This window comes from Tiliqua scincoides, chromosome 4 (genome assembly GCF_035046505.1).
Source record: "Tiliqua scincoides isolate rTilSci1 chromosome 4, rTilSci1.hap2, whole genome shotgun sequence".
In the NCBI taxonomy this organism is placed as follows: domain Eukaryota; kingdom Metazoa; phylum Chordata; class Lepidosauria; order Squamata; family Scincidae; genus Tiliqua; species Tiliqua scincoides.
In genome coordinates, this window is record NC_089824.1 from 183,469,730 (window position 1) to 183,488,216 (window position 18,487).

Below are 18,487 nucleotides of genomic sequence, written 5' to 3' on the forward strand. Positions count from 1 at the left end.
AGTTTGCATCTTGGATCCAAAAGTTTAGTACTCACTGCAGACCCCATGTAACTCAGATTAAATTAGACATTGCACAGAATTATTGATTAATCATATTAGTTGACCTCCCTTCTTTTGTCAAGCCACTTACACCTCTATGGTATTTTTGTTTTGAAAAAGCCAAAAGCAGTCCAGCAAGCTTAGAGCAGGTAGGATTATACCAGTGTTTCTCAAACTGTGGGTCAGTTCCAACTAGGTGAGTCGTGAAAAAATTTCATGTGGGTCCTCATTCATTTCAACATTTTATTTTTAATACATTAGACTTGATGCTACCATGGTATGTGACTGCATTTGGGAAAATGTTACAGATCTGTACTTTTAATATGCTACTACGTATGTGCTTCTATCAATGACAGTAAATAGGACTTACTCCTGGGTAAGTGTGGGTAGGATTGCAGCCTAGGATTGTTAAAAATTTTCTTGCTTGATGATGCCACTTCCGGTCATCACTTCCGGTGATCACTTGACATCACTTGGCATCACTTCCGGTGGGTCTTGACAGATTCTCATTCAAAAAGTGCATCCCTGTGCTAATAGTTTGAGAACCACTGGATTAGACTAAAGGAATTCCCACGGGGAGTGGTTTAAAGCCTTTCAAAGTCTGCATCTAGAGGCATTTTTTAAAATTAAACGTCCTCTAAAGGAGAAATAGACTTTGTTATGGGGATTCCTCCACATGCAAGCACTGCATCCAAGAGCAGGATGATGAAGCTCAGTATGCAGAATGGTATACAGGTTCATTTGGGAATAACCCTAGCTTGAAACAAAAGGATGGGACTAAAACACTCACTCAAATATCCTTCTGAGAACCCATCTGTTTCTTATTGTCTGACTTATCTGGTACATCTAGTTTCCAACTGGACAAAATCCTAAATTTCAGCCATTTAGAAAAAGCTTTCACTTCCTATTAAACAGAAACAGGTCCATTAAGAATCATACCCTTCCCCCCCAAAAAAAAACTAATAAGAGCATGCAAAAAACACAAATTCTTCCCCAGAGATGTTATTTTTAACAAAATTCTATTTAAAATATGCTATAGCTCACACTGCCTAAAGACAAAACTGTCAAAAATAATGCTGATAAGATCATTTTTCTTGGCTAGTAGTTCTGTTCTCATGGTTCTCATAGTGGTAGATGGGTCTCCCTGAGGAGTTGAGCAATTACTATAAGTGTTAGATGTCCTGTACCCCTTTACTTTTCTCCACCCCAACCTTTTTAGCCCTATACTCAAAGTCAAAGAAATGGGGATACCTCCATAGGCTACATGTGCACCCATTCATATGTATTTTTAAGAACAAACAAAGCAGATCTCTCTGTTCCCAACAACTAATTTTCTGGAATCCATGGGCAAAGAACTCTTAGAGAAAGAACCAGAGCTCATAAGGAGGCAGGAGGTCTGGTCTAGAGGGTAGAGCCTCCATTTGCCTGAAGATAACATCCACAAGGTCGCCAGTTCGAGGCCACCGGCACCGTGCAACCTTGAAGCAGCTGACACGCTAAGCCAAGTTATTCCATCTGCTCTGAGCGTGGGAGGATGGAGGCCAGAATGTGAAACCAGATCAGAAAGAAACATCTGAAATGTTGTGGTTCTTGAAAAGATAGAACCTTCTTTCAATTGTAAAAATCTCTACGGGGATTTAAATAGCCTGCCTATGTAAACCGCCTTGAATAAAGTCTTGAATAAAGACCAAGAAAGGCGGTATATAAATACCTGTATTATAAAAAAAAATACCTGTATTATTATAAATCGAAAATCATGATATGCTCATTTCCACTCTGAAAGTGTGCCCCTGTGTTGCAGTCGCAATAAAAAAAATCACCCCCTGAAGCCACTATCTGCTATGGCAAAGATGCTATAGCAAGAAAGCTATCATTGGCACAAATAGGAGTTTTCTTCCCAGACCAAACACTCCAGGGCAGAAAGGATTTTATCAAAAAAAGAGCAGTCATCCTCATCCCCACCCCTTGCCATCCCCGGCTACTATTTTAAAATAAACTCAGATACACTTATGTAAGGGCAAACTATGCATTTATAGCAACACATAGTTTGGTCATGAGGTCATGTTAAAATGGAGCATTCTTAGAAGAAGGATGCTGGGGAGGGGGTGCCCAAACCTACCTATCTCTCTCTGAAAAATCTTCCTTTCTCCTTTTCTTACCATTTGGGGAAAAAAGTAACTTCTAACAGATTCTCCCCTCCAAGTGCCTGCTTCACCAGAAAAAACAAAACAAAACATTTGTCTCACAATTAAAGTGCAGGGCTGGCAACGAAATATATATTCCTGGTTGTAACATGCAGTTACATCCTCAATAGGTAGAGGTGCAATTTTTCGATTTTATTTTTTTCAAAGATTTATTATTTGAAAAAGAATGCACAAACGATGTTATGTGTTTCTATTCCAAGGGCAAATTTTTATAAATTATAATTATCATTGCTTTAAAAATGTACTTGGTAGGTGATACAGGTGGTATAGTGTCAGTAGATACAGCCACAGTCATTACCCATGCACCCTACCCCCAAATCCTCCATCACACCTCCATCAATAAGGCATATGTATACAAATGTTCAGTAGTTCCATTTTAAACTATGGAATAAGTGATTGTTTTACAGCACAATCTTATGCATGCCTACTCAGGAGGAGGTCCCATTGTATTCAACAGGCTTACTCCCAGGAAGGCATGTATAGGATAGCATCCTTGGTTCACTTCTTTCATTCAGAAGAAAGCCCTCACCTTTGGAACATGAGGGTTGAATTCCACAGCTCGATGTATTGCTTCCACAGCACTAATCTCAGCTGTGCTAAGCCCTCTTCTAGAGGCTGTTTCTGGGGAAAACCTAAAAAAAAAACCAAACACTTGTTAGGTTATTAAAAGATGAAGAATCATCCAGATTTCCAAACCTAAACTGAACAGGAAAAAAATGCTGATATTAGCCAGGCCAGTCAAGAGTTTAATCCATCCAACCACATAACTATGAACACTTCTTCAAAGTTGCCACACAAATCATTGTGTCTTAACAAGAAGAGTGAGAAGGCCCTTTGTACCCGAATGTGACATGAACTATCAAGGAAAGCTATATCCAAGCCAAACTTTGAACCAAGGTAGGAATTCATCTGCATCTACAATACACCCCCTCAGCAGTCCAGCTGAATGCAATGAAAGCATAGACTGCTGCAAATTAAAGAGCGTCTCATCACAGGTTCAAAGGAAGAGGAGAACAAAATGGCCTTGCATGGTTCAGCAGCATTTCAGCTGCTCCTCATAGCAAGATGAGCACAACCAGCAGTCCTTGTTGGTATCTGATTCATATTTGTCTTGGCACCAGCCTGGATGTACATGGCGAGTTTCAAGACTCATGACAGGGAAATGGTTAACTGCACACTAGCTGCACATGGTCAGGTGTGCATAACATCTCTCATAGATCACTTTGACTGGTCAGAGATTAAGGTTGCAATTCTATCAAGAATTACCTGGGAGCAAGCCCCATTAACTATCATGGGACACTTCTAAGTAGATATGCATAGGATTGTGCTCTTAGTGAATCATTCAGGTGATCACTTTGCGGTGCACATAAAGCTTATCACCAGCAGATGCTATAGCTGCCCCTACCTGCCAAGGTACTGCCTGAAATGTGTGAAAACAAGTTCTTCAGTACAAGAGTTAATGAAAACCCTATTAGGATACTTTTAACCCAGTGTTATATTGATACAACAAGCAGACTGATTTAATCTCTAAGAATCTGTAGTTCAGATATTCACTTACCTGTCGGAAACAGCTCTGGCCTTTAACAGTGCTGCTGTGTAACATATTGCTGCTGATTTTGGAAGGCTGATATCTATGGAACAATAAATTGTTGTCTTTAGATCCTAAAGTGAGAAACATTTCAAAATCACATTTCAAAATTGTAGAGCAATTTACATTTCAAATGATTTATAAACAATAGATGCTTTTCGAACAGAGCAACTTCAAGCATCAGGAAGGTGATGCTTCCATCAGCATCCTCAAGGCCAGGATGACCATCCAGATAAGGGGAAAAACCCCTGAGTCCCATGGCTGCGCGACTGCTACAGCAACATCGGGACATCCATTACTGGGTCACTTCTTTTAAGAGGGAATGGCCCACGTCCTAGTCTCTTAGTGGTTTGCAACCCACCACTTTCGAAACTACTGATCTAAAGAACTGCATGACCAGTTCTGCCTATCCAAGAGAAAGTCAGGTGAAGCCTTTGGCAGCCAGGGAGCTGGGAGACTTGCAATGCTGGGTTCCAGCAAAATATTTCATTGCATCACTCTGCAAGATACCTGATGGGGGGATGACAAACAGTCCCACTAAGGGACACTATTGGCTCAAGGGCCCTCAGTAATGGGTGTATGTGTATGGGTGTATGTATAATACCATCAGTTATAGGTTATAACCTATAGGTACATAGGTTGCATCTGAGAATACACCCAATGGGAGGGGGAAGAGATGACAGTCACTCACTGCTAAAAACCCTATTGTCCCAAAGTTCTTTTACAGAATGTAGAATCACCACCATCCCTTGCCTGTGGAAATCAACAACACACACAACAACAACCATACAACACAATTTAATCAACAATATCATATTTTTTGATCATCATAGGCTATTTGGAATATGGAGAAGAATTCACCTTCTGTGACTTCCAAGGGAAAAAAAACCAGGTGTGGGCAGTAACTGAGGAAGTCCCAAAGCTCAGACCTGCAAATTCAGACTACACACTTTCTTTTGTGTTCCAAGGTACAATGGAGAGAAGATACTGAGAAAAAAATTGCTAGAATTGCTTCAGTCCACATTGCATATAAAATTTAAGAAGCAATTCTGACGCTGAACTTGAAAAGCACTGTAGTCTTTTGAATATTGCATATGCTTGAACAGAGATGCTATGTGGAAAATATGATACAACGAAGAGTAATAATTAACATGCTAACTCATCCAAGACTGTAGCAGCTCAACAACCCAGTGGGGCTCTTCTTATGTTAACATACCATAAGACCAAGGGCCCCTGGGAGGTATACACCCTGCCTCCCAAGATGAATACCATGGCAAGAGGAGGATCACTGACCCCTCATCATTGCCCAAAGAATGGAGCTGCTACAGGGAGCTCTCCTGCTCCTCCCTGCCTGCCAAGAACTTAGTTGCAGCTGCCAGTTGCCTGTGGAATGGAGAAGAGAGGAGACACTGGCTAGAGGACTCAGGGGCTCCTGGATTGTTTTATTGGTTTGGAAGCCCTCTGGAGATTATTTTGATCAAAAGGCAGGGTATAAATCTATAAATAAATATGTTGTGAGACACCTTAAACACCCCCTTTGCAGGAGGGGAAATGTAGGATACAAATATTCAATAAATACTATTGACAGCACATGGTATTCCTTCATAACTGTTTATGAGTACATCCCAAGTTACAAAGCAGCTAGAAGCAACAACAAGTTGCAGTAATAATTTAGGGGGGATATATAGGAATGATAGCAGAGAACGTGATGTTATTTTAAATAATTTATATCAGCTGCCAGTATGGAATATAAATGCATCATCTTATAAAGGCCAATGCAAGATAAAAATCACATGGGAGTAGGAAGCGGCAGCAGGAATTATCCATTTTTCAGTTTCCAGCAGCCTTTTAATGTCCCAACATCATGGGCAATGTAAGACCTCACAACAGTACAAGGGCCCAAAATATTCATGAATGTCAAATAGGTGCTAGTAGCTAGCAGCAATCTCTGCATTTTAAACACACAGAGGCATTTATTCATTCTTACCATCATACTTTGCTAAAACTGCTTGGACATCAGCATAAGCCTGCAGTTCCAGAAGTGCCTCTAGGAGATTTTCATGGATATTCAATACACTTAAGAGAGGAAATTCTTTCATTAACTATAAAAAGGGGGTTGAAAAAGAAAAACCAATCAGTATGCTACAGATGTTATCGTCTTACGGCTCTGATCTTATGCATATTTGAATAAAATTATTCGAAACATAAAATCAAGCTGTAAAAGAGTAACTAAAGGAATAAAACACATGAATAAGATAATCAATAAGATTTAATGCCCTCCCAAGTAAGTTTACCAAGAATTACAGATGTAATCAATATACTGAGTCTTCATTTTGATTTAAAGAGCTAGTCTTTTTAAATCAAAAGCACAAGCTAGACCTTGGATGGAACTACACATTTCACTTCCACTTTATACCGTTTCTCCCCTGCAAAGCAATGTTAGAAGGGAGAGATCTGCAGGGGAAAAAAGAATGTGTTGACGCTCCCCACCACAGCTTCTGCACTGCACTGCACCTTGATGTCTCCCTGCAGAATAGAAGCAGTGCCTAGGGTTTCTGGTCACAAAGTGGAGAAGAAGACTTGCAACCTTGCAAGATCTCCCTCTCCATTTTTCAAAGCCAGTTAAATTACGGCAGGTGGCATACAAAATTCAGAGCAAAATCCTCTCTGAGCAGTCTTTTACGCTGCGATTTGCATGAAGTGGACCTGCTGAATGTGACTAGGTTAAGTTCTTCTCCCAACTGGCAAAATATTCTGCTGTCTTTTCGCCAGGATATAATACCTCAAATGCTTTTTAAGTTATCTTCTCTTTTATATCATTTTGGAATACGACCTAAGAAAGTATTATGAACCTCCCATTATTGCTTTTACCCAATCTCGGGGAGTTGGACATCCCGACACAGTTAGGGCAGAGGCTTCCCTTACCAGGCCTAGAACCTCTGAGCATATGGACTCTCAACTTTTGGACCCCACATTTGAACTTCAGCTGAAAGAGTCATTTTCAGAGCTAGCTCTGTTAGAACAGAAGCGTTTGATCTCAGCTTTGAAGGAACTGGTGCAAGACTTTGAAAACATACAAGTCACATCAGTTTCTACTCTACTCCAGAAGCAGGCTACCCCTCCAGAAGATTTGATGGAAATGGATATAGCTGTGAAACAAATACCTGCTTCTAAGATCATTCATCCAGATCTACAGTGTCTAATGGACTTTAAAGAACAGTCAGTGGCACCTTCTCTTTCTTCAACCTCTCTGCTGCTTCCTTCTCAGGTTGGAAAGAGTACTTTGGAAGAAGTAAAGTCTGCTCCTGTTGCCCATGGCTGGGCACTCTTGTCTGCACAAAGTGGATGTCAAACCCCTGGAATAACAGTAACTGATGTTTCACAACAAAGTTATCTTTCTAGTGAACTGACCATTATGGAGGCTGTTGAATCTTCGTCTGGTAAAGACCAGACAATCTTGGATTGCCCAGCGCTGTGTACTCATTCTTCTCCAAATACTACAAATTTGTATCCAGCTGTGAAGTTAGGCTCAAGCCCAGTTGGGATTCAAAGAGTCTCCAAGGAGGTTCCATACAGAAATGTGGGGCTGAGTCCCCTGTACTGAATCCCTTTGTGGCAGCTGATATAAGTTTTACTATCTCTCCTTTTGCAAATAGTCAGGCCCCTTCAGTGGGTATTTGACCCGAGTGCAGCTAATGTATTTCATCTTGTTTCATGGAATGTGGCGGGGTGGGCGGGGAAATTTGGGCAGTCTGATTTTTTGGATTTTGTCAAGAAATGGGATGTTTTATGTTTTCAGGAAGTCTGGCTCTCCTCTCCCCCCCAAGTAGATGGCTTTAGAGCCTTTTTAACTCTGGCGGTTCCTGGTTTGGGAAGGGGTAGGCTTAAGGGGGGATTACTCTCATTGATCTCTACGAATTTGTCTATTGCAGTGGAATCCCTGCCTGCTTTTGACTGTTATACTCTGGTGGTAAAACTTAATTTACAGCCAAGTCCCCTAATTTTGGTTAATGTGTACTTCCCGCCACTTGTGGGTTTAGTCACTTTAAGGCAAATATGGTCCAATTTCGAGAAGCATCTTGGGGAGATTCAAGAGGCACATCCTTCTGCTCAGGTGGTCATTTTGGGGGATTTTAATGCAAAAATGGGCAGAAATGATTTTGAACTCTTTACAAAATTTGGAGCTTTTCCTGACCCTTCTCCATTGTGCAAACAGGTATCAAATGACTGTAGGTGTAATCGTCAGGGCTTTTTTGGCCCAATGCTGCATAAAGCAAGATCTAATAATTCTTAATGGCTCATGGCCTGAGGATCACCCAACTGTGTGCTCCTTTTGGAGGGGGGCTAAACCCTCACTTCTAGATTATGTGGCTATTTCTAGGTCATTGCTCCCAGATTTGCTGGATTTCAGGGTACTTAGTAGATCAGAGAGTGATCACCTCCCTTTATCGCTCAAATTTTCAACAGCTGGGCAGTTTAAGTCTAAAGAGATCCATCACCCTACTGATCATTCAGGTCCTGTGACAAGATGTGTGAAATGGACCAGTCATGTCAGCGTTAAAATTCAGGGGCTTTTGAGTTGTGAGCGGGTAAAGGGCTTTAGGGATGCGATTATAGCTAAGGAGGGTGACCCTTTATCACATTATAATAATGTTGTTGCTGCCTTAAAACCTTCTTTAAGTAGTTACACGCGCGACAATATCAGTCTGAGACATAGATCTTATGATTGGTACGATTTTGAATGTAGGATCCTGAAAAAGCAGGTTACTGCTGCTCTGACTATGGCGAGAGAATCTCAATTGGAGGCTCATTATGTGCATCTAAAAAATCTAAAAAAGCAATTTAAGGAAACCATCAAACTTAAGAAGGAAATCTTCATAAAGAAAAATTGGGAAGACTTAATTAGTGCGGCCATTCAGAAAAATACTTCTCTTTTCTGGCATACAATTAATCCATTACTGAAAGTGTCTCCCTCGGGAGCCTCTAATCATATTACAGCATCAGAATGGGTGGAACACTTTCAGGGGATTTATGCATCGGAGGAACCCCCCTGTCCAGATTTAAGATCAAAATTATTAGCTGAAGATCTTCCTTCCTAGGAACCTGTAACTAGTGAGGAGGTTGTCTCTCTTATCAGGAGAGTAAAAAGTGGAAAAGCTCCAGGGGAAGATTTTATTAGGAGTGATTTGCTTAAAGAACACCAGGATTGGTGGGCTCCAACTTTGGCTGCTTTATTTTCGTACATTGATGAAACTGCTAATAAGCTTTCAAATTGGGGTTGGGCAATTATAGTTCCCATTTATAAGAAAGGAGGTCATGAAATTCCCTCAAATTACAGGCTTATTAGCCTGCTAAATGTTATTAGCAAACTCTATGCTTTACATCTAAGAGATAAGCTATTAGCCTGGATGGAATCTCAAGACATTATAGCTCTGGGGTCGGCAACCTGTGTTTTCAGAGCCGCATGCGGCTCTTTCAGTCCTCTGATGCGGCTCCCCAGTGGGGGCTGGAAGTGGGGCGCCCTTCCCCTTGGCCTACGCCCAGCCAGCCCAGCCCCGAGGGCGCCTCACTCCAGCGATGTGCTGCGGGTGGCTGCTGGTGAATGCGGGGCGCCGCTCCTCCCTGCAAAGCTGCAGCCCCCCCCCCGCACAGCAGCTCCTTCCTCAGCAGGCAGGCAGGGGCAGCTGCGCTCTCCTGGACCTGCTCTCCCCGCCCCACTGCGAGCAGGTGCGGGGGGTGGCAGCCGGGCACCTCTTCCCTGCGCTCTTCCTTCCTTCACCCTGCAGCGGGCAGGAGGCTGAACGGAAGAGGCGAGGCTGGTCAGAGAAGCGCGGGAGACGCAGCGCTGCTGAGGCAATGGGCAGGAAGGAGCGAGGTGAGCTGCATTCCTGTCCACACTTCCCTGGGAGGAAGCCCCGGTCCCTCTACTGGGGCTGACTTCTGAGTAGACAGGCAGAGGAGCCTGTCCACACTTCCCTGGGAGGAAGCCCCCATTCACTCTACTGGGGCTGACTTCTGAGTAGACAGGTAGAGGATGTCCCCTGGTTTTGGTGTTATGTGAGAGTGTAAAGAGCATCTCCCTATCCACTCTGTCCATCCCCTGCATAATTTTGTATGTCTCAATCATGTCCCCCCTCAGGCGTCTCTTTTCTAGGCTGAAGAGGCCCAAACGCCGTAGCCTTTCCTCATAAGGAAGGTGCCCCAGCACCTACAAGGGAGCTACAAGAAGGGGCTACATTATAAAAATGGGACCTGTAAGAGGGGAGCGCATTATAAAAGTTGCATATACAAGAGGGGAGTGCATTATAAATTGGGACATACAAGGGGGAGTAATAACTATAAATCTCTTTATTGTATTGAAAAATACTAGTCATTAGATTTTGTATTTCATTGTACCTCTTTTACATTACTGTGGAAAAGACACAAAGAAGACTATTTACTGTTGGTCAGGATTTTCTGCTAGGGAGGGCACCAGCCCAAGTCTTGCCTATAGCACCAAATTGGCTAGGGCAGGCCCTGGGAAAATAAATTAGTATTTAATTTAAATGTATTTTATTTTAGCTCTTTCGTTTTTTATATGTAATTCTAAATTTAAGGTTATGGTGATCTTGGAACATTAAAATATGTTACATATTGTTTTCTCTGTAGCAGTTCATTCATTTCAAAAATGCAACACACTATAGTTTTTTTATACATAGCATAAAGGTAAAAAAAACTATATATGCAGTATTATCTTCATTTTAGATGTCAAAAGGGTTTTGTGGCTCCCGAGGTTTTCTTTTCTCCAGAAAACAGGTCCAAATGGCTCTTTGAATGTTTAAGGTTGCCGACCCCTGTTATAGCTGATATTCAGGCAGCCTTTTGCCCTGGAAGATCACCCCTTGATCAGACTTTGGTGCTGCAATTCCTTGTCGAGAAACATCTGGCCACTAGGGGCTCTAGACTTTTTGCAGCCTTTGTTGATTTTAAGGCTGCTTTTGACCTAATCCCTAGATCAAGGCTATGGGATAAGTTTGCAGCTTCATCTCTTGATCGTCGATTATTGTTGCTTATGGTTAGCTTATATAGCAACTCGGGCATAAGGATTAGGTGTTCATCTAGTGGTCATTTAACGAAACCAATTTTAGTTAATAAAGGGGTCAGACAGGGCTGTATTCTTGCCCCCCTTTTATTTAATTTTTATATAAATTCACTGATTACCTCCTTTGATAATCTGGCCTTACATCCTCCAAAGCTTGCTGATTGTCACGTCCCTGTTCTGGCATATGCTGACGATGTACTTATATTATCGAGAACACAGGTCGGCATGAGGAGGGCCCTTCGCCATTTAGCCCTGGTTAGCTCACATGAGAAACTGATTATTAATTCTGATAAAACAAAGGTGTTGGTTTTTGCCAGATGCTATAAGGCCCATCGATGGCTCCTAAATGGGAAACCCATCGAGCAGGTTAAATTAATAAAATACCTGGGGGTGATTTTTCACTATCAAGGTGGCCGTTTGGCCCATAAAAATTATGTCAGTCAATCAGCACAGAAAACATCTGGTGCCATTTATCGTTTTTATTCATCCAAAGGCGCCAAATTTCTCCCTGTGGCTCTAAGGCTGCATAATGCTAAAACTAGGGCGCAATTGCTTTATGGTTCTGAGATCGCCCCATATTTAAACACCAGGTCTTTAGAGGTGATCCAGACCAAATTTTTGCGTCAACTGATGTATGTCCCCCGATGTGTGCCGAATACTGTGGTTAGGCTGGAATCCGGTACCCCAAGTATAGAGATGTCGATGTGGCTAAATGCCTTGCATTATTTCTTGAAGATTCTCTCGAGACAGGGTAATTTTACTCATTTGATCTTTTTGGATCCCTTTATAGGCTCCTGGGAAAAGAGGTGCCTAGACTACTTTAATGTTTGCGATCTTACCCTTGAGTCTTTAACGATGATGAGCCTGGGTGACGCAAAAGAAATTTTGCGTCAGAGGTTGGGGGATCTTGAAATGAGATCTGCGAGAGCCAGACTTTCTACTAAGTTTTTCTTGGGGATCAAGCTCTTATGCTTTCTCCTGCCAGATATTTTTATAACATCGTTATTCCAAAATTCAGGATTGCTTTTACTAAAGCCAGGTGCAATTTACTCCTATCAGCAGTTCTTTTGGGACGTTACGCAAGGCGTCCTGATTCAGAGAGACTGTGCCCCTGCCATAATAATGTGGTGGAGACAACTGCTCACATTATTCTGCAATGTCCAAAGTATGATGATTTGCGATCTAAATTTATTTCCCCGATCTTTGGAGCTGTAACGGGGATGCAGGTGGAGGAGCAGCTTGCTTTTTTGCTATCTGATGTAAATCCTGATATATCGCTCAGGGTGGCCCGTTTCTGCCATGCTGCACAGTTGATAAGAAAGAAAATTGAGAGCACAAATTGATGATTTTATATATGTGTAAAGGGATGTTGGCTTTAATTTTGTGTATTTTGTTGTGTTGTTTTGTGACTAGCTGGTCGGATGACCGTTAATAAAGTATCTATCTGCCTAGGGTTTCCGGTCACAAAGTGGAGGTGGAATATGCAATTTTGCCCTGTATTCTCCCACACTAAGCTCACAGATGCTTTTTCAGAACTCCATGCATACTTTTAGAAGGAGAGGTAGATTTAAGCCACTCCCCAATCAGTTTGTGACTCAACAACACTGTGAAGTGTTTGTGGTATGACTCATAGTGAGATTAAACCCAGTTCATGTGTTCTTCACTTCTCTAATCTACAGTGGCATTACAAAGTGTTGGAAAGTGCTATATCTGGGTTAACGTCTCATAAGTTGCTCCAATTACGTGTACAATTCTTGAGAGTGGAAAAAAGAAGTTCTCAAAATCCCCAGTACATCATTTGACTCAATGAACAGAAAGCTCACCAGCCAACCAATTTTTCCTACAAAAAACCACAGTAGGTTGACAACGTATTTAGAGGGCTGTAAGCTCAATTATCAGCACAAGCTAGATCAAGATGAACAACACAGTTCCACAGTCTCAAAAACATTCTTAGCTCAGAAGCAATCAAATAAATGAAATCCAATTATTAAATAAGATGCTTAATTTGATGTTTACTTACCATAAATATATTTCAGTGTAGTACCCCAAAATCTGTAGTTAGAGCAAAATGCTTGCAATGTTTGGTCAGATTAATGTCTAAAAAGCCTTCAGGTTTATTATAGTATCCTTAATGTAAAATGTAAGCCAATAATTCTTGACATTTTGAATGTTATTTGTAAAACCTATAGATTGTTTTCTCTAGTTTCTAATGCAAGAAGGAGCATCTCTTGTAAAATGATGATTCTGGACACAGCATAGGCATGTGTCATCTAAAAACCAAATGGAAGCATACTTTTTTTCTTTGAGGCAACTGTATAACTCATGCACAAGTTTATGCAGATATGAATTTTCATCTATTGGGCAATTTATAATGGAATACATTTTAATGATGACAGTGCTAAAAAACTAGGATTATGAAAGAGAATTGGGCCTTTACTTATTCTAATAGAACTTGCTCACAGAAATGAACAGCAATATGTCTCAAAGGTTCCAATCCTATCCACACTTTCCTGGGAGCAAGCCCTATTGAACAAAATGCATAGGATTTTGCCAAAATTCAGTTACAATCTGATCAAGTACTACCTGTGAAGATCAGCCTAAAAAGAGAACATGCTCAAATAACCAGAGTTTTAAAAATTACTTACATCTCTCATCAGTTTTACTGCTTCTTTAATTCTTCCAAGCTTCCTTGCACACATAGCAAGTCGTCTTTTCACATAAACCAAAACATTGGTGTCTCTTCCTAAAGGGGGAAAAAGATTACATCCCTTTTTGTCAAGCATAACATTTCACACCTTTTCTAAGTCAGGCACTTAACAGCAGGTTAAACTGTGTGGTTTTTTAAAAAGTTTATTAAAAAAAATACCACTGCAAAAGAAATACAGCGTACAGCTCTGTTGTCTCCCTTTGGAGAGATCACACAAGCAGAGGTACACAACAGAAAACCCCTTTTCTATGCTCCTGCAGATCTTGTCTTATGGGAAGGTGTGTGCAGTGTAAGTTCTCACCCACAAATCACAGCACCAGGGAACAACATACAGTAGGCCTAAGTTGCAAGAAGTTTACAGCACAATTCAGTGCATGCCAGTGTGGTGTAGTGGTTTGGGAGGTAGACTTAGACCTGGAAGATTCAGGTTCAAATGCCCCCTCAGCCATGAAACATCCTGAGTGACCTTGGGCCAGTCACTTTCTCTCAGTCTCACCTACATCACAGGGTTGTTGTGAGGACAAAAGGAGGGGAGCAGCTGTGCACAACTCCCCAAGCACTTTGGAGGAAGGGTGGTATAAAAATGTGAAATAAATAAATGCCTTCCACTGAGTTCAAGGATACTTATAACATGGAACTAGTTTTATAGAAAATAAGCAACTCTTTCAGTAAATACACTTCCATTTGAGTTTACAAGGCAGAGGGCAAACTCTACATTCTGTGAGAAAAGGACACAGAAATAAGATGTGCTAAACATGGACCTAACAAAGCACAGCAGGGTGCCATTTCAGATGATACTTTAGATTATAGTCCCTGAGATTATATTTTAAGGGACTATTAATATTTATATTTTTATATTGTATTTTATGTTTTTAATTGACGTTTTATAAGCCACTTTGAATGCCCACTAGGGAGATAAAGCAGGAGGGAAGGAGGGGAGATTAGACAGATTGATGTTTGAATGCTTGCATTAGCCCCATGCACTAACAGATTATACTCACACCCCGCACTCACATTGTGTGCATGCCCTCTCTTTTCTTACCGGTTACTCCCTTCCCTTACTGGTTATTTTTTTTAATTGTACTAGGAGGGAGGTATTCATTCGAACCACCTTTCTACTAACAATGCTAAAGCACATAGAGGAATTATTCATTCCTTGCATGATTAAAGAAAGTAACTTGGAAGGGGAGGATAGAAACTAGGACATGCATGTAGCATTAGCAGGACTTAGTGCACATGGTATTGTGCGCATTGGTTGGTACACAAGAGTAATTCTAAACCAGTTCAGGTGCAAGGCAATCTCAAACCTCTATACCCAGGAATATGGAAGCAGAAAGTCCATCCAATTAATACCTTCACAATATCAGAGCTAAAACACAGAATTAATAATCCAGTACTTTTAAGTGCAGCTGAGTACTTCTAGTTGCAGTTACCTGTGCATGCAAATGAGGAACTTTGCCACAGCATACTCATAACTCTCAACGCTTTGCTTTTGTACTCATGTAGCTTTTAATTATTTACCATGAAAATTAGCAAGTACTTCTGCAAGGAATTTCAGTGAGACCAATCCAAAATCTATTGTTTATCTTAAGCCATTTCTGCATGGATTCTTACTAAGTTGTGCTTCATGCTGTGGACTTTGAGAACTGCAGTGTTGAGACTTCCTATAAATGGTTTCCCCTGCTCTCAGAGCCTGCTTAAAATACTTCTCAGCATCCAAAATAGTAGTAGCTTCTTCCTCAGCCAGGAGAACGTATGCGGTGGCACACCTGAAAGGAAAGATGAAGAGAAAGACAAACCATTCAGATGAAGTCAGTCATAAGATATATTTAGAAGACATAAAGCCCCAAATTTTAACATTTAATATAACAGAATGTTCATGGATTACTTATTTCACATTAGAAATAGACTTTGCTGTGTCCCAGGAGATTTGCCAAACTGATTTGCTCAAAATATTCTCCTTGAAGTCATTTCTGCCCAACGTTGCATATATGCAACAGGGATCAAACATGTACACCTGTGGGCTGTTCAGAAATGGGTTAATTTTGAAATGCACAAGTCAAAATCTATTAAATGAAATATCTGCCTGTCCATAATCATCATAACAATATGCTCATATACTCTAGCTCAGTCATTCTCAAATTGGTAGGTCCCAACCCACCAGTTTGTGTAACGCTTCCACCATCCCTTTAAGGGGCGGGGAAGGAGGAGAAGCAGGAAAGCAATTCCCAAGATTGTGTTGAAGGGGTGCTTTCACTTACTTGGACTCAGTGAGGGCAGCTGAAGGCTGCAGGAGGTGCGGAGAGCGCTCCCCTGAGGCTTGGCATCTTGAAATGGAGCAAAAGCAAAGCAATTCCTGTTTGCAGGGGGTGCAGGGAGCCCTACAGAGGGCTGCGCTGGGTTCCCCTCACCTCCTGCAGCCTCCAGCAGCTCTCACTGAGTCCAAATAAGTGGAAGCACCCTCCCTTGTCCACCTTAGGGTTGTGATCCTGGGGATCACTTCCCTGCTCTTGCCTCTCCCCCGTAAAGACTTACTGAGGGAGTAAAGCTCAAAGTTTGAGAAGTTTTATGAGCTCTAGTACATAAAAATGATGGTTTTCTATAAGACTCAGTGCTTAATGAACTGGGGTTCAAGTATCCATAGGGATGCTAGAGTACTCATCAGGAGGCATGTTATTTATATAGCTCCATCTGTATGCATGGTGGTTTACATAAGAAAACACTGTGCTAGCAGCTATTGCTGCACCCATAAATCAGTCAACACCTCTCATTACTTCCCTCCCCATGAAGCACCAGCAGATGCGGGGCAGAGGTTTTTCATCCCCAGAAGACTGCACTGGCAGGCGGGAAGCACAGGCTTTTCACCCATCTTCTGTCAATCACAATGAAAGGGAGGAGGGGAGGCAGTGGTCTGCAAAAAGTAAATCTGTGGTATTGATGTTACACAGGCGAAGGGGGCAATAGCAGTAAGAGACTGCAAACAGGCACAAAGCAGAATTATGGGGTCACAAGGAGTTGGGATCAGGGAAATGCAAGTTCACACATATATGAAAGTGTTTGGGTTTGCAAAGGGGTTTGCTGTTGAAAAGACCTGGGAACCTTTGCTATACTTTATGTCTATTACACAGAACATTTTCTAGTCAATGAATCTTTTTAAACTCCTCAGGCTATCTGAAGGATCTCGTTAATCCTACATTGTAATTTTCGGCACCACTGAATCAAAGAAGTTTTACTTTCCATTAATCTCAGAGCTGAAAAGCAACAGACTCATGCAGTATCTGTTGTTCAACTGTCTCACTTTAGAATTAGGGGGAATTCAATGTGTGAACGCCCCATCATCTAAAGCACCTCTCCAACATGCTCATTTTGAATGTGAAGTGTTTAAATAAAAATAAGAAAGCATTCAGACACTCAATTGGTGGTGGCCTGTAATCTGAAGTGATGTAGTTCTGCAAGACACATCACCCAAGCTATAAGTCATTTCTTTTCTGCAGGCATAGTGTTTTTAGCTGCAATTATATAAAAATCAACCTGAATGTAAGTTCCACTGAACTCAGTGAAACTTATTTTTGTGTAGACATACATAAGATTTTACTGTTTCTTCAGAAAGTTACAGTGAAATCCAGTACATGTATATTCAGAAGCAAGTACCATTGTGGTCAATGGAACAGTCTCAGGAAAAGCTTGATACTTCGGACCAGACTTACTCATTATTTAACTCTAAAGCTTGATATGCTGCTTTAATTCGGGCCTGAGGGTTCCTCTCTCGCCATGCCTTCTGCATAACTGTGGACAAGGATAGAAGCATTTACTAAAAAGCAGTCATAAATAGAAATGTTATTGTATAAAATATACATCATTCAAGACAAAATTGTAAGCAAGGCGACACCTGCTTTTGTTTAACCTAGTATCAAACTGAACATCAACTCTTACAATGGTAATTTATTTTATTTTTCATATTTATACCTCCATTTTTGTTTTTTTTAGAAAACGAACCTGTGGGAGCTAATCAAAAAATGAAAAATAAACTTGAACTTGATCCAACAATACAAGCCTGTTGTCAGTGTCTATTTCTGCCAGATACAAGGTGGGCAGGTTACTGCTAAGATACAAGGTTGGAAATAAGAGATTGTGGCAAATGATCATGGCTACTGGCAGAGTGGGTTGGATCACTGATGGATTCTAGACTGGAATGAGGACATGTTGAGTTGGACTTAGATGGCTGATGAAAATAACCTCACTGCTGCTCCCTTAAAGTGGGGACCCATTATAGTAGAGTATGAAATTCTGCCACCTAGTGGTCTGAACTAGAATGTTTAAGAATACAACCATTATTCTGACAAAGGTCACAACTGAACACTCAAACATAGTATCTGATCTTTCTCAAATTGCATCAGAATCTATATGTTCCATTTGGAACTAAACCTGTAACTGTCTAGCACAGTATTTCCCAAACTTTGGGTTGTGACCCACTTGATGGGATAAGGACATAAGATCTTAAGGACATAAGGACATAAGAACAGCCCCACTGAATCAGGCCATAGGCCCATCTAGTCCACACAGTGGCCCACCAAATGCCCCAAGTAGCATACCAAATAACAAAAGCACATACACATCATGGCTTGTAACCCATAATGGATTTTTCCTCCAGAAACTTGTCCAATTCCCTTTTAAAGGCATCCAGGCCAGATGCCATCGCCACATCCTGTGACAAGGAGTTCCACAGACCAACCACACATGGGGTAAAGAAATATTTTTTTTGTCTGTTCTAACTCTCCCAACACTCAATTTTAGTGGATGTCCCCTGGTTCTGGTGTTATGTGAGACAGTAAAGAGCATCTCTCGATCCACTCTGTCCATCCCCTTCA

General features: G+C 41.3%; 1 protein-coding gene across 1 annotated transcript in view; it reads right to left on the reverse strand.

The window, feature by feature from the left end:
• The window catches only part of ST7L (suppression of tumorigenicity 7 like), a 67,807-nt gene that overhangs the window by 27,919 nt on the left and 21,401 nt on the right, over positions 1-18,487 (reverse strand). The window contains exons 6-11 of the mRNA XM_066622792.1: positions 17,327-17,405; positions 15,234-15,388; positions 13,558-13,655; positions 5,819-5,933; positions 3,802-3,874; positions 2,773-2,875 (exon numbers count right to left, since the gene is read on the reverse strand). Coding sequence (XP_066478889.1) covers positions 2,773-2,875; positions 3,802-3,874; positions 5,819-5,933; positions 13,558-13,655; positions 15,234-15,388; positions 17,327-17,405 — 623 coding nt within the window. The remainder of the gene's footprint in view (positions 1-2,772; positions 2,876-3,801; positions 3,875-5,818; positions 5,934-13,557; positions 13,656-15,233; positions 15,389-17,326; positions 17,406-18,487) is intronic.